We start from the raw sequence: 12,729 nt of genomic DNA on the forward strand, positions 1-12,729 counted from the left end.
GTCCACCCCCTGCAATAGGGGCTTAATTTCCTGACTAAGGGCCTGATGCCCATTTTTTTTTTTTACAGAAATAACCATAAACACCATATTCAAATCGACTATTTAATCAACTATAAATGATATACACTGTACAGTACAAAGCTTTCTAGAGTGTACTGCATAGAAATTGATTAAACAGGGGAATACAGTAACTAATCACATAAAATTTTATTTAATCAGAAGGTGAAGGAACACCTTCATCAGGGTCATGGAATTCAGAAGGGCTTTTTTGAGATTTTTGGGGAGTCTTAAGGCCACTTGATGGCTTTTTGAGAAACTGATCCAGAGATGTTTGTTTTGCTGCCCTCTTCTCATTGTAAATTTCCCCGTAGTGCCGTAAGTGGGAGGATCCAGTGCCATAAGTAATAACATGGGTGTAAATGGCGGAGTTCCACAAGTGCAAATTGCCGTAAGTTGAAACGCCATAATTCGAGGACTGCCTGTATAAAGTAACTTTATAAAGAAGGAACTTTAGCTTTTAAAGCATTTACTTACATTTCTCAGCTGATGTCAGTTGTAATACATGAGGTATATGATATTTTTAAATGCAATTGAATGCTCCACCCTTCTCTTCCCCAGAAGTATGTATTGCTGATTGGCTGATATATTTTAATAGCAGCCTTTGTTTGGAAAAACCCCCCCAGCTTGTTCACTTAATAGATTTGCAAGTTCTAGTCCCAGTGTGCAAGGGAAAAGGAATGGTTCTCTACTGTAACTTATAGTGTGAGCATCATGTGTAAGACAGCAAAATTCTGCAGCCCTGGTGTAATGGGAAGTGACAAGAATTTGAAAAGGTTGATACAAATCAGGGTTGTGTCGTCTTGCTCTGTGGTAAAAAGTTGGAGGAAGCAGCAAGTGCTGGTTTCAAAGTAATGCCACTTTAAGCATAGTGCTATGGAGAGAGGAAGCAGTGACTATTGTAACTTTTCTGTTTAGGTGGTAGGACTCATTGACTTATTCCAAGCCATGTGAAAAGGAAATAATGGCAACCGTTTTAAAGCATCTGTCTTCTAATTTAATTTCTTATGGGTACTGCTGGAATTTGTACGTGTTCTGGTAGAGGTTTTTTTTTCTGCTGAGTAACCCTTCTATTGATTGCTGCAGTCAGATGCCTGCTAGGGATAAAGAAGGTCTTTGCTGACAGTTATTTCTAGCTGTGAGGTATAAAAGCTTCTGGTTTCTCCCTGTAATGGAGGTACTTTAGTGGTGCGTAGTTGACATTTCTGTGTGGTGCATTGTAACCTGTTGATGGTAATCAATTTTCATTCCTCACCTATACTTTGTTTATTTTCCATTGGAAATATGTGTAACAGTTCTGGTGCACATGGAAAACATGACGAAAATAGTCCTTAAAGGGTCCTTTGGAACAGATCAGTGTGGAAGCAGCAGTAGTGTCATCATTCTTGTGCTGCCCTGAAATAGCTACACTGCTGGATGAGAGTAGTTCAGTTGACTGTACCTTTCTGTCTCTATCGAGACTGTGTAAAAGTCTTCTGATTTTTAACCTGTTTTGATGCTTTGTGGCTGTGGCAGGGTGCTGTTGGTGCCTGCCACTTTAAGGGCCGAGTCAAGCAGCCAGCAGGTGTTTGATTACAGTGGCCATTTTAGAACCATGGCCACCTATATAAACGGAGCGGTTCGCTGCTGGCAGGCAGACAGAACCATTGCCTGGCTGAACTGCTGAATGGAACCTCTGCAGGTAGGAGCAGGAGGCTCTTGGTCCTGGGCATGACCTAAAGCTACACCCTGCTGGGAGTGGGTGGTCTGGTGAGGCTCCCAGTGGTGCAGGAGCCCCCAGGAAATACCAGGCCAGTTACCACCCTGGTGGAAAGTGGGTCAGGGCACCTCAATAGCCCCTGGCCCCCACATCACCGTGGATAGAAATCGGGGCCAGGCATGGCTACGGCCACCTGAGCCTCTACTGAGAAGGGAAGCCCTGTAGCCCAAGTGAGGGGGCAGATGTGGAGCCCTAGTGAAGGGGGGAAACCAAAGGGTGGATTGGGGGGGGTGTGTGGATTTGTGTAGAGCTGCCCTGGGAGGGGCCAGGGCAAGTTTGGCCCAGGTCAGTTAATTGGCTGGCCACTACTCAGGTGAGGGTCACAGGAAAGGCACAAAAGGCGGTACATCTGCCACCCAAGGTGTGCGCTAGATAAAGCTTATGGCCTAAGGGTGCCACTCTGAGAGGAGAGCAAGGTGGTATAAGCTGCCAATGTGTGAGAGACCCTGTGAGAGGGGGTGGAGCGTGAGAGGCCCTAGTGAGAGGAGGGCAGTATGAGTGCGTGTACAAGTGAGGCCTGATAACGAGGGTTAAGTTTGGTCTGGCTGTAGGCCGGGAGCATTATGTCACCTGGATGCTGTCTGCAAGGCTTGGGCTGCGGTGTAGGGAAGGATCAGAGCTGCAGAGTGCCTCCTGACAGCCTCCTGCCTAAGTAGAACCAGTTATGAAACAGCAAGGCATGGCAGGCGAGTGAGGCAGGCGGTTAACCTAGGAACGGGTGGGTGGGCCAATTGCGGATTGGCCCCGAGAAGGCCCCGTTACAGTGACATTTTGCAATTATAGTATCTAAACAGCTACAATAGACATTTTCAACTATTTACTCTTTCACAGACTGCCTCTTCTCTGCCTTGGAGAACTTAAGTACAGTCGAGTCTCCCTTACTTACCTTAGGCATTGTTTCCCCCTCATTCCTCCCACCTACCCCGCCCCTCCCTTCACTATACTTTGTTTTCCTAATTTCCATCTATTTACATTCTCGCTGACATCCTGTCACATTTTTAGCTACTTTCATTCCTTGGCGATCTCAGACTAGCAGAGACTCCCTGTGCCTACAGAAGGTTGCTGAGTTGGTCTAATAAAAGAGATCACATCTACCCAATAGGCAGCCAAGCCTCATGTCCTTAGACCAATATGGCTACAACCAAAAACCTTACAATAGAAATTTTAAATTCGCATATCTTTCTGTGGTAAGAGAAAATTTCTAGCTCGTGTCTGTGAAATGGGCCTGATAAAGCAGGGTTACACAGGAGGCGTGTGATGAAAGATGGTAGCTCAATTCCTAGCTCTGAGTGTCGGCTTAAGACAGTGTTTCCCAACTGGTATGCTGCAGCACACTGGGGTATCATTGGACATGTCCAGGTATGCTGTGAAATTTTGGGGAGTCATGGCTCCTGCCAGGGCATGGCTATGGGACCCACACTGACTTATATCCCCCCGTCCCCCTGTGGCATACTCGGCTGATGTGCCGTAGGATGGAAAAGGTTGGGAAACACTAGTCTAAGACCTTAGCTCCTAAGAACATATTTTAGCAATAGGGACAAATTGGTTAGAAATGTTACTTAACACATTTGGTGAGCACATGAATTAAGTGCTCTTTTTTTGTCTGGTCTACATTTGAATTGGCAGCCTAATGATGAAAGTCATGTTTTTATCTTGCAAATGTTATTGACAAACTTTTGACTCGTGATAGAGATGAGCAGAATTTGCAATGGAAGCTCCAAAATACAGGAGCTCAGAATTGCACCCCAATACAAAAAACGTTTTTCTGAGGCTATAATGCAACTAGTCCCCACCCTGTACTTGTACACAATGATGTTCAGCTGCTCTAACTTGAAGCTTCCAGCTCTCTGGCATCATCCCAAACTTTTAATAGCAGAAGGAAAAAAAATCCTCAATATCAAAACTGTTTCTTCCCCACCTTTGTTTCTCTTTGCAGGCAAAGGCAGCTCAAGCATCTCATCTGATGTGAGTTCAAGTACAGATCACACACCGACCAAAGCCCAAAAGAATGTGGCTACCAGTGAAGGTAGGCATCTGGTATTCATTATATGTGTCAGTTGTCCCCCCCCGCTCCCCCTTTGCGAAATATTGTCTATTTTTGGAAGTTTTAATTTGTATCTGGTACAATGCAGGTTTTAAATGCACGAGGGTTTAAGACACGTCTACAAATAATCAGCTTAAGGGAGTCTTTTAAAGGAATATGTGGAAGACAATGGATTGTTATTACATCAGGTTTCATATGCAACAAGACCTATTTACAAGGAAAATAATTCATAGAAGCATCATGAATTGAATACTAAGTAAACTCCGTAATCTTTTGAGTTTTTACCTTGAATATCATGTAATTTTTTTTAAATAGTCAAGTACTTTGAAGCCTATACCAAGGAATCAAAAGCAAGAGCAGTTACAGGCAGAAGGAGTTGCTAATCCTTTGCTAATGATTTAGACCAGGGGTAGGCAATGTGTTTTGGCTGAAGAGCCGAAAAAACCACAATGTCTGCCTTGGGTTTTTGGAGGTGCCAGAGTGCCAACATGCTGGTGCCCAGAGTAGCTGTTTGCAGCCTCCTGGCTGCAGCCGGCCCATGGAGCCCAGTCTGCTTGCAGCCTCCCAGCTGTCTGCTGGCAGCAGCCTGGATTCCGTGGTTGGCAGCAGCTGCTTGGAGCTGCTTGGAGCTTGAGCTGGCGGTGGTGTGCCAAGCAAAATGGCCTTGCATGCCATGCTCAGCACATGTGCTGGGGGTTGCTGACCCCTGATTTAGACTGACACTGATTACCTAGAGAGATTAGGTCACTGTCCACTCAAGGGCAGGCGATACTTTGTGTCTAAGGGAGGAAGGATCTTGCATGTCTCCATTAACACAATGTAGCTTGTGAATACGTTTTGTAGGAGATTATGGTATCGGAAAAGTACCAATGATTTTCTGCTGCCTACTTAATACTTGGGTGGGAATGTGAAGTCAAGGGGTGTAGGTTGTAGCCATGTTGGTCTAAGGACATAGGCAGACAAGGTTCTTTGGGTAAGTATGATATCTTTTTATTAGGCCAACTCAAATAGTTGGAAAAGTTCTTCTTAGCAAGCTTTTGAGTATAAATACCCTGCATCAGGCTGAGGAACCATCTGCAGTTGGTGTGTGCTCTTCCTTGGTGGAATGAATAGATTTCAATGTGAAGTCAATACATTCTCAATAAGCTTCAGATGTTAGTGGGAAGTAGCATAGTCTGTTTATATATTGTGTTAATGTAAAGAAATACTGACTAGATATTACAATAAAGTTCTTGATGGCTAATTGAGAATCACTAAACCTGTCCATCTGGAATAATGATCAAAGCTGGAAAGACCCTAATCTTTGGGTGTGTTGAGGTGCTGACTTAAACCTTTTGTCTCATTGGCTAAAGTAAAGGGATCTACTTAATGGTATGTAAACTGGTTAGTTAGCAAACAGATTATTATTCTGTCATCTTAAATTTCTCATGTTTTAACAAATTAAAATGAAGTAATCCTTTTTTTTTTTTTTCTGGTTTTGTTTCCAATATATTCTGATGGTTAAAATCCTGAGGAACTCAGCTACACAGATGAAGATAGTACAATATTTAATAGTAAAATCAGTATTTAAAAGCGATGGATCTTAAATTGCTCTGCTAGTAAATTGCTACATGCAGGTAAAAATCGGAGACCTGAATGAAACACTTGGAAGTTTTATAAAGTTATAATCTAGATTAACACGGCTGCTTAGGCTTCGCAAGGGCTTTTTTCTTCTTGTGCTGAGGGGCAGTGTTTAACAGTAATAATTATTATTTAAATAATAATGTTCCAGTTTCAGCCTAGGTAACTTAGTCAGGAGAAATTCCTTAGAAATGGTACAAAAACTAAAACAAATTTTTTTAACAGAGTATAGAGAAGTACCTAGGCAGTACTGTTACACTGAAGCCAGGGAAACAGAAATAAGAGTGCTGCAAACCGGTGTCATTTTACATATTTAGTAATCAAAGTAAATGGAAGGTAAGAACAATCAATGGAAGCTTTGCATATTTTCAAAACATCCTAAAACATTAGGCAGCTAATGGATGAGGTAACGTTCTTTCTCATTGAAGTCTATCATCTTTACACTCTTTAGGTCTGGTCCCTTGAGATCTGGTGAATCACAATGTTGGCCCTAAACTTTTTCAGCATCATTCAGTTAATCAGTTGTGCCCCAGTGAAGGGAAGTCTTGTGTCCCAGCAGATAGTGTATTTGCTTAAATAATAAACAGGCAAATTTCCTGCATTCTCATGTGCTTTGGAAAGAATTCAGGTGATTAGTTATAGATTACTTCCCCTCTCTCCCCTTCCATTTTCTTACACAAATTGCTTCAAACCTCTAAAATGTCGATCCACCTCTGAAGTTGTGTGTTTCCAGTTAGGCAGTGCACACAAGCACCTCTGTGTATGTGTTGGGTTTTTTTTTCCCAGTGCTGCTTTATTCTGCTTGTTGTATTTCCCTCCTGTTGTACACCCATGGTTAAAGAACCATGCTGGGACCTATAAATGAGCTAATATTTTAAGACCAAAAAAAGACAGGTTCAGGTTCTTCGAGTTTTTTCTAAACTTTTCCCACCCTTCAGTACACAGAGGGAACTGGGAAGCAGCTTTCTTTCAAGGGTGCAATGCAGAATATGCCATTTCTTTCTATGGAGTGAAATATTCAAATGAATTGGTGCAAGAAAATACCTTGTAGAGCGAACTCAGTTGAACAGCACGGTCTCACTAGAAAAGTATCATTCCTGCAAGAAGAGTAGAATTTTTCAAGGTTCCAGGAACCCTTTTGAATTGCTAATATATTATTAATTATTACAATGGTGACTAGGGACCAACCAAGAATGAGGCCTCTGTATTAGGAATTTCACAAACTGAGTAGAAGTTCCTTTATTTCTCTAATATTTTGTTTACATAACACTTTACAAGTGTTGGTTAATTCCCCTTTATTACATGCTGTAGTCCAGGCTTCCAGAAAATTGATGTAGCCATACTTACTCATCACCAAGTCCTGAGGTTTTTTTTTGTATACTTGTTTTCCAGTGGCAATGGGTGCCATCCATACATATAAACTTTGAGAAACTCATGCAGGCTTCTACTGAGAGAAGCTGTAAGCTGAGAAGCTGTGGTTTAGTCCTTTGCTTTAACTGTCTGGTGAAGAGCGTGGTAATTAGCCTGTTATTCTGAAATTAGGCAGAAGGTAGGCTAATGTGGCATTTTAGATTAATGAATGAGTTAATCTAGAAGGTGTTACATTGCCCTACCTTCTTCTGGATGAAGTTCACATTTGCTGTGTTACGTAGTGACCCCTCTAAACCACCTACTGGGTTTATCTACATGTGAAATGAATATGACAGTAAACTCTGGCACATATTGCACTGGAGTTTATTGCTCTTGGGTGCCATGTTTACATGTGTGCCTGGGACTGCAGCACATTGAGCCAGGTTGGAGAAGCCCCAGTTAGCATGCGTTTTAGTTCAAAAGCATGCTGCCAATATTTTCTCATGCTGACGTGCATTTTGCTTCTTGTACCATTGCATGTGCTGCAGCACTGGGCGCAAGCATGTGTACATATGCTCCTAGAGTCTCACAGCTGTGGACACTAGGTCCCTGCAGCATGCCTTCTGGTGATCTCCCCATTCTAGGGGTACATGGAAACCCCCGGGGGTGGGAGCATTGCACCTGCAGGGGTTTTGCCTGGGTTTCAAACACCCCAGAGGAGGGGTGTCACCACAGCAGTGATCTCTCTTATCTGGAAATGCTTGGGGCTGCCAGCCATGAGACTTTGCATCTTGCCATTGCAAGGGGAGGCTGGGATTGGATTCGCCTTGCACCAGCAGCAAGGCAGGATAGGATCTAATGAATGATCCCACAGTCATGACTTCTGCCATGCACGTGTGGCATGGCAGGAGGTACAATGCTTGAATCGTACATTATCCCATCGTGCCTTTATATGCACATGTAGCCTAGGGGCAGAAGTCACACCATAAACAGGTTTCATAGATTTCATAGACATTAGGGCTGGAAGGGACCTTGGAAGATCATAGAGTCCAGCCCCCTGCCCCAGGGGCAGGATGTCAGCGGGGGTCATAAGATCCCAGCAAGATAAACATGCAAATGTCTCTTGAAGGTGTTCAAAGTAGGTGCTTGAACCACAAGTGATCAGAAACGGTTTAAACATGTAACAGAACATAAATTCAGTGCCTGTGCCCAAGCCAGACAGGGCTGTCAGGGAGCTGCAGCCCCCTCTTCCTCCTCTTCTGCCATAGGAGTCTGGCCATGCCCCTGCTCTCACTGCCAGCCAGGGGCCCAGGTCTGGCCACACTTCCTCTCCCCTGAAAAGCCTACGAACCCTGCAGGCCAGGGTAGGGGTTTATAAACCCCTCCCCAATCATACTTGGGTCTGTCCAGGCCTCGCCATGCCTCCCAACCCTCAGCTTGGCTTCTCTTGTGTGAGGGAAGGGATGGCTCACTCTAACCCCTGCCTCCGCCCCCCAGCTTCTGGCCTGAGTCACTGCAGGCATGCGCCTGCATTTCAGGAATCAAAAATGAATATATATTCACTTGCAAATTGATTCAGTCTATTCATTTAGCCTAGGAAGCATATTGTTAGTGTCAATGATGGAAGAACTTAAAGGGATACTAAAGTATGTACAAGTAACATCCTTGTTACCCCTACGTAGGATGTTTCCTCTTTATGATGAGGCATTTTGAGATAGCAAAATCAACCCAACAGAGCAGTACTGCCATGGTCTCTTCCATTAGCATCATTTTTCCCCCTCTCATCCAGCATGTTACACACAGCAGAGGACATCTGTGCAAAAGCTGATAGTAACTATTCACCACTTATCATAAGTTTCCTGTGGAAGTAAGGATGGATTTGATTTCATTTGGGAAGCACTTAAGGTACTTAAATAAAGGTTTGAATTAGCTGTAGATTCTCTGTCCCAGAAAGAAGTTATACAAGAATCCCTGAAAATTGCTGAGGAGAGAGCAGGGGAAGAGTAAAATAACAATAGGTATATTAACTATATCAAGCAAATTTATAGCTTTCCATAGAACTCCAGTTGTGACTCTTCCCATGTATTTATTTTAAAGTGACTTTTAAAACTGACCCCTATAGCTCAAATTACAAGACACTCTCTAGACCTTTTATTATTAAACTGCATGGATATGTTTTTAAAAAGTGTGTTGTTTTTTTTTCTTCCAGCAATACAATTTAACATATTTCATGGACCATTCCCTGTCAGTATCTGAAACTTTTATGTCTACCAGTTATTTATATTAGGAGTTTCAGTGAATAATGGAATAAGCCTCTGACTTTCACATAATTTTAATGAAACAAGAAGAAACAACTGGAGTTTTTATAAATATAAATGAAACCTTTCACATTTCCATAAACCTTTAAAAACACTTCTCAGTGTTTGTTTGAAAGTTTTTTGTCTTGTTAACTTTTCCTGCTTGGAACCTTCATAAAATATAGACTATCTCATTCCCTGCACAACCTTTCTTCCCAGGAGCACTTGATATAAAACAGAAAACCTTCATCACTGGTTCACATGAGAATGTATTACATTACATTACTTGAGCTCAGTGTAGAAATATTTTTATAGGTATGACTTAATATGTGCTTTTCCTTTCACCGTGTAGATGCATAGACACTAAAGCTGTAAGAAAGTGCACAAAGTAGTAACTTTTTTTTTTATCCTGGATGTCTATTCAAATCAAGGTTAATAAACTGCACTGCCTGTCCTTCACCCTAATGCATATTCTTTTCAGAAGGCCAGGAAAGGTGGGAGAAGGGGCAAGAGGGGTTGCTGCCCTGAAAGTAAACGGACTTCCTGTTGTTTGTTTGACCATCTGCATCTAAGTGTAAGGACCTGTTCCTCATAATGCCCTACTAGCAATGCTCTTCCTGCTTAAATCAGGTAATGGCTAGCTCCGTGTTGGCTGATCTCAGTTCCCAAATTTACTATATAAAAGAAGACAAGGTTTTTGGTAGTCAGTATTCAAAATAGTTAGAATCTTTGAAGACCAAAACCACTTCTTGAAATACAGCCATTGCCCATCAGTGAGCACAGGTGTGATCTAGACAGTTTCATGTTCTGCTATAGGTGCATATTCCTTAGTAGGGCACCTTAAATTATTCCTTTCTGAAGATGAGAAAGGAATGGAACAATGAAGTGATATTCAGAGCCAAAGGAAAAGGATACTCTCATATTCTAGCCTAGTGAATTAGCTGCAGAAGGACCAATTTGTGACCTGCTCCCAAGTCTAATCCTAATTGAGTGCTTACTCATTAACTTTGGTTTTTATTTATTTTTTCTTCACTTATAACTTTAGTGTCTGTATTGAGTATCCAGGTAACCTCATGCATTCTGGATGGTTGATGAGTGTACCTGTATCCTTCTGGGTCCGTTCTGATAAATTCCATTTCTCAACTGCTTCCAGTAGCAGCAGCTGCAATGTTTAAGACAGGGTGTTGTACACTTGGTTCTGAGTCATATATAGGTCTTCTGAGGAGGTTGTTGTATACAAAAAATCTTGTCTGGTTTTGATGTGAAATCCTAAAACTGCCACTGTTCATATGAAACTGACTTTGTATGAACTGAGTTTTGAATTGGTAATGACACTGGAAACCAGGTGAGTTTCCTGTGGCTTTGTGTTCTTTTGCAAATGGCAGGCCTCTAGATAAGTGTAATGTTGCATTGCCGAATGTGCCTAAAAGGTATCCTTGAAGCCAAGAATCAGGGTGGAGGTTAATAAATCTGAAGCTATAAATACTGTGGCACAATAAACAGAGCTTATCAGAATGCTTATGCAAATGTAATCAGTTCAAGCAATGCATGTAGAAGTACGAAGTAATACATGAGCTTGGCTCTTGAGTACTGGACTGTTTTTCATGCTTTAATCACGTTTTTTTGTACATTTGTTATGTAATAGGTTGTATTCCTACAAAGCTGCTCTGCTAATTATAACAAGACCATTGCAATCAGTGTCTAAGAACTGGAATTCAGATACAAAGCAAAGGCAGTTGGGACATTATCAAGACTCAGGCTGCAAATTGAAACCTTATATTATTCTGGCTAATTTGTACTGAATGTTTAAAATGCTGACCCAAATAATCCTAAGAACAAATTGGAAAGGTACATAAAATTATAAACTTATTTGATCTGCTGCCTGAAATAGGAGTACTACCAGTACAAATGAGTTTACACAATTCTAAAGTAGAATAACACTTGGGAGAAAAAACAGTATTTTTAAAATGCTGGCCTCAGTTTTTTCCAAAAACTAGGTCAGATGCTGTGTACTAGACACTGGCCTTGGATATTGCGGGGGGTGTCTGAATTATGTAGATTTTCAGAGATGGTATTGGACCAGCCGGTGACATATTTTTCTTACTGTAAGAGAAAGAAATTACTATATGTTCATTTATTTATTTTTACAAATAATTTGCATATGTTTGTACAATGCCTAGAACAGTGGGGTCCTGGCCTGGTACCTACTCTTATTTGGTGCTGTTGTTGTTGAGCAGATTCCTAACGTACTGTTCCCATGGTGTTTTTCCCCCCCCAAATTGAATGTCCAGAATAAATTGTTCCATCTCCTCTTTTCCCCTCCCCCTCCCCCTCAAGCTTTCTGGCAGTTTAGAGAATCCCCCAAGGTCATTTAGGTTAGAGAAATTCCCTTCCTGAATACATATTTAGCCTGTTTCAAGCACAATATGATTTGAGCTACTAAGTCCAGGATTAATGGAGCATAACACTTAACTGTACGTTGGGTCTATCCATTTTATAGTAAACAAAGCCCGACTTGGATTCATACTAATAATTTTACTGAAATAATTGTTATGGGGAGTAGAACTTGGGTAACAGTGTTAGATCAAACCTGTGGTTGTTTTCACTGGAGAACCTCACTTAACGCACACCATCTGTCTAAATGATATATTACATAGAGTTGAGGCAATAATAAATTACATATCTCCTTTCCATTTTTGGATACTTTTAAATATTAGTCTCTTCAGTCAACCTTATAAATAAAGTGCACTTGCAGGCTAGGGACGGATGTTACACACAAACTGGTTTAAGTGATCAGAAACTGGTTTAAACCTGTGACAACAGACATTCAGTGCACATAAACCAGTTTGAAAGTGGTTGAAACCAGTTGGAGTTGAGCCTGGTTTCATGTAGTATCAGGCTTAACTGATTTGAGTCAAACCAATTTATGCAATGTCTGTCCCAGAAACCTTCCTGGTTTAAGTTAAACCAGACACCCCCAGCATCCTAGCATGCTCTCTGGGCTGGGCAGAGCTCTCTGCTCCACAGTAGGGCTGGCCCCTCCCCTCTGCTCCGTTGCTGGAGCTCAGCAGAGACTACAGCAGGGGTGGGCAAGATATGGCCTGCAGGCTGGATCTGGCCCACTAGGCCATCCTTTCTGGCCTGCAGAGCCTCTAAAAAAAATTTAGAAAACTAATATGCATCTATCCTTGTTTTGCGTCAAAGATGACAGAAACCAGGGGCAGTAGGACCCAGGGGAAGCCCCGGTGGGCTCCTGCAACAGCAGGGCCTGCCTGGCCCGGGCCCCGGCCCCGCAACTGGAACCCCGTGCGTAGCAGGGGCTTCTGGCCTGGGACCATGTGGCTCCTCATGGCTGCACTGGCGTGGGAAACTCGGGTAAGAAGGAGGGAGAGGGAAGGTCAGGGGAGGACCACAGGCAGGGAATGAGCTGGTGTTGAGCACAGGGGGGAAGAGTGACCCCCTCCCCCATTCTGTGGCCGGTGCTCCCTGCTGCAGCCACTTGTGCCCTGCATGGGGTTGTTCTGAGCAGGCACAGGCAGCCCCATCTGGGCTGCAAGCAGCTGCAGTGTGGGGCGCCAGCCACAGGGCGGGGGGGGGGGGGG

At 42.8% G+C, this 12,729-nt stretch overlaps 1 protein-coding gene across 1 annotated transcript in view; it reads left to right on the forward strand.

Annotated features, from left to right (window-relative positions):
- Positions 1-12,729, forward strand: part of FBXL7 (F-box and leucine rich repeat protein 7) — a 454,956-nt gene that overhangs the window by 102,033 nt on the left and 340,194 nt on the right. The window contains exon 2 of the mRNA XM_019521317.1: positions 3,753-3,842. Within this exon, the coding sequence (XP_019376862.1) occupies positions 3,753-3,842 (90 nt within the window). The remainder of the gene's footprint in view (positions 1-3,752; positions 3,843-12,729) is intronic.

The sequence above is a fragment of the Gavialis gangeticus genome, unplaced genomic scaffold, assembly GCF_001723915.1.
Source record: "Gavialis gangeticus isolate Ggan-Ray unplaced genomic scaffold, GavGan_comp1, whole genome shotgun sequence".
NCBI classification, from domain to species: domain Eukaryota; kingdom Metazoa; phylum Chordata; order Crocodylia; family Gavialidae; genus Gavialis; species Gavialis gangeticus.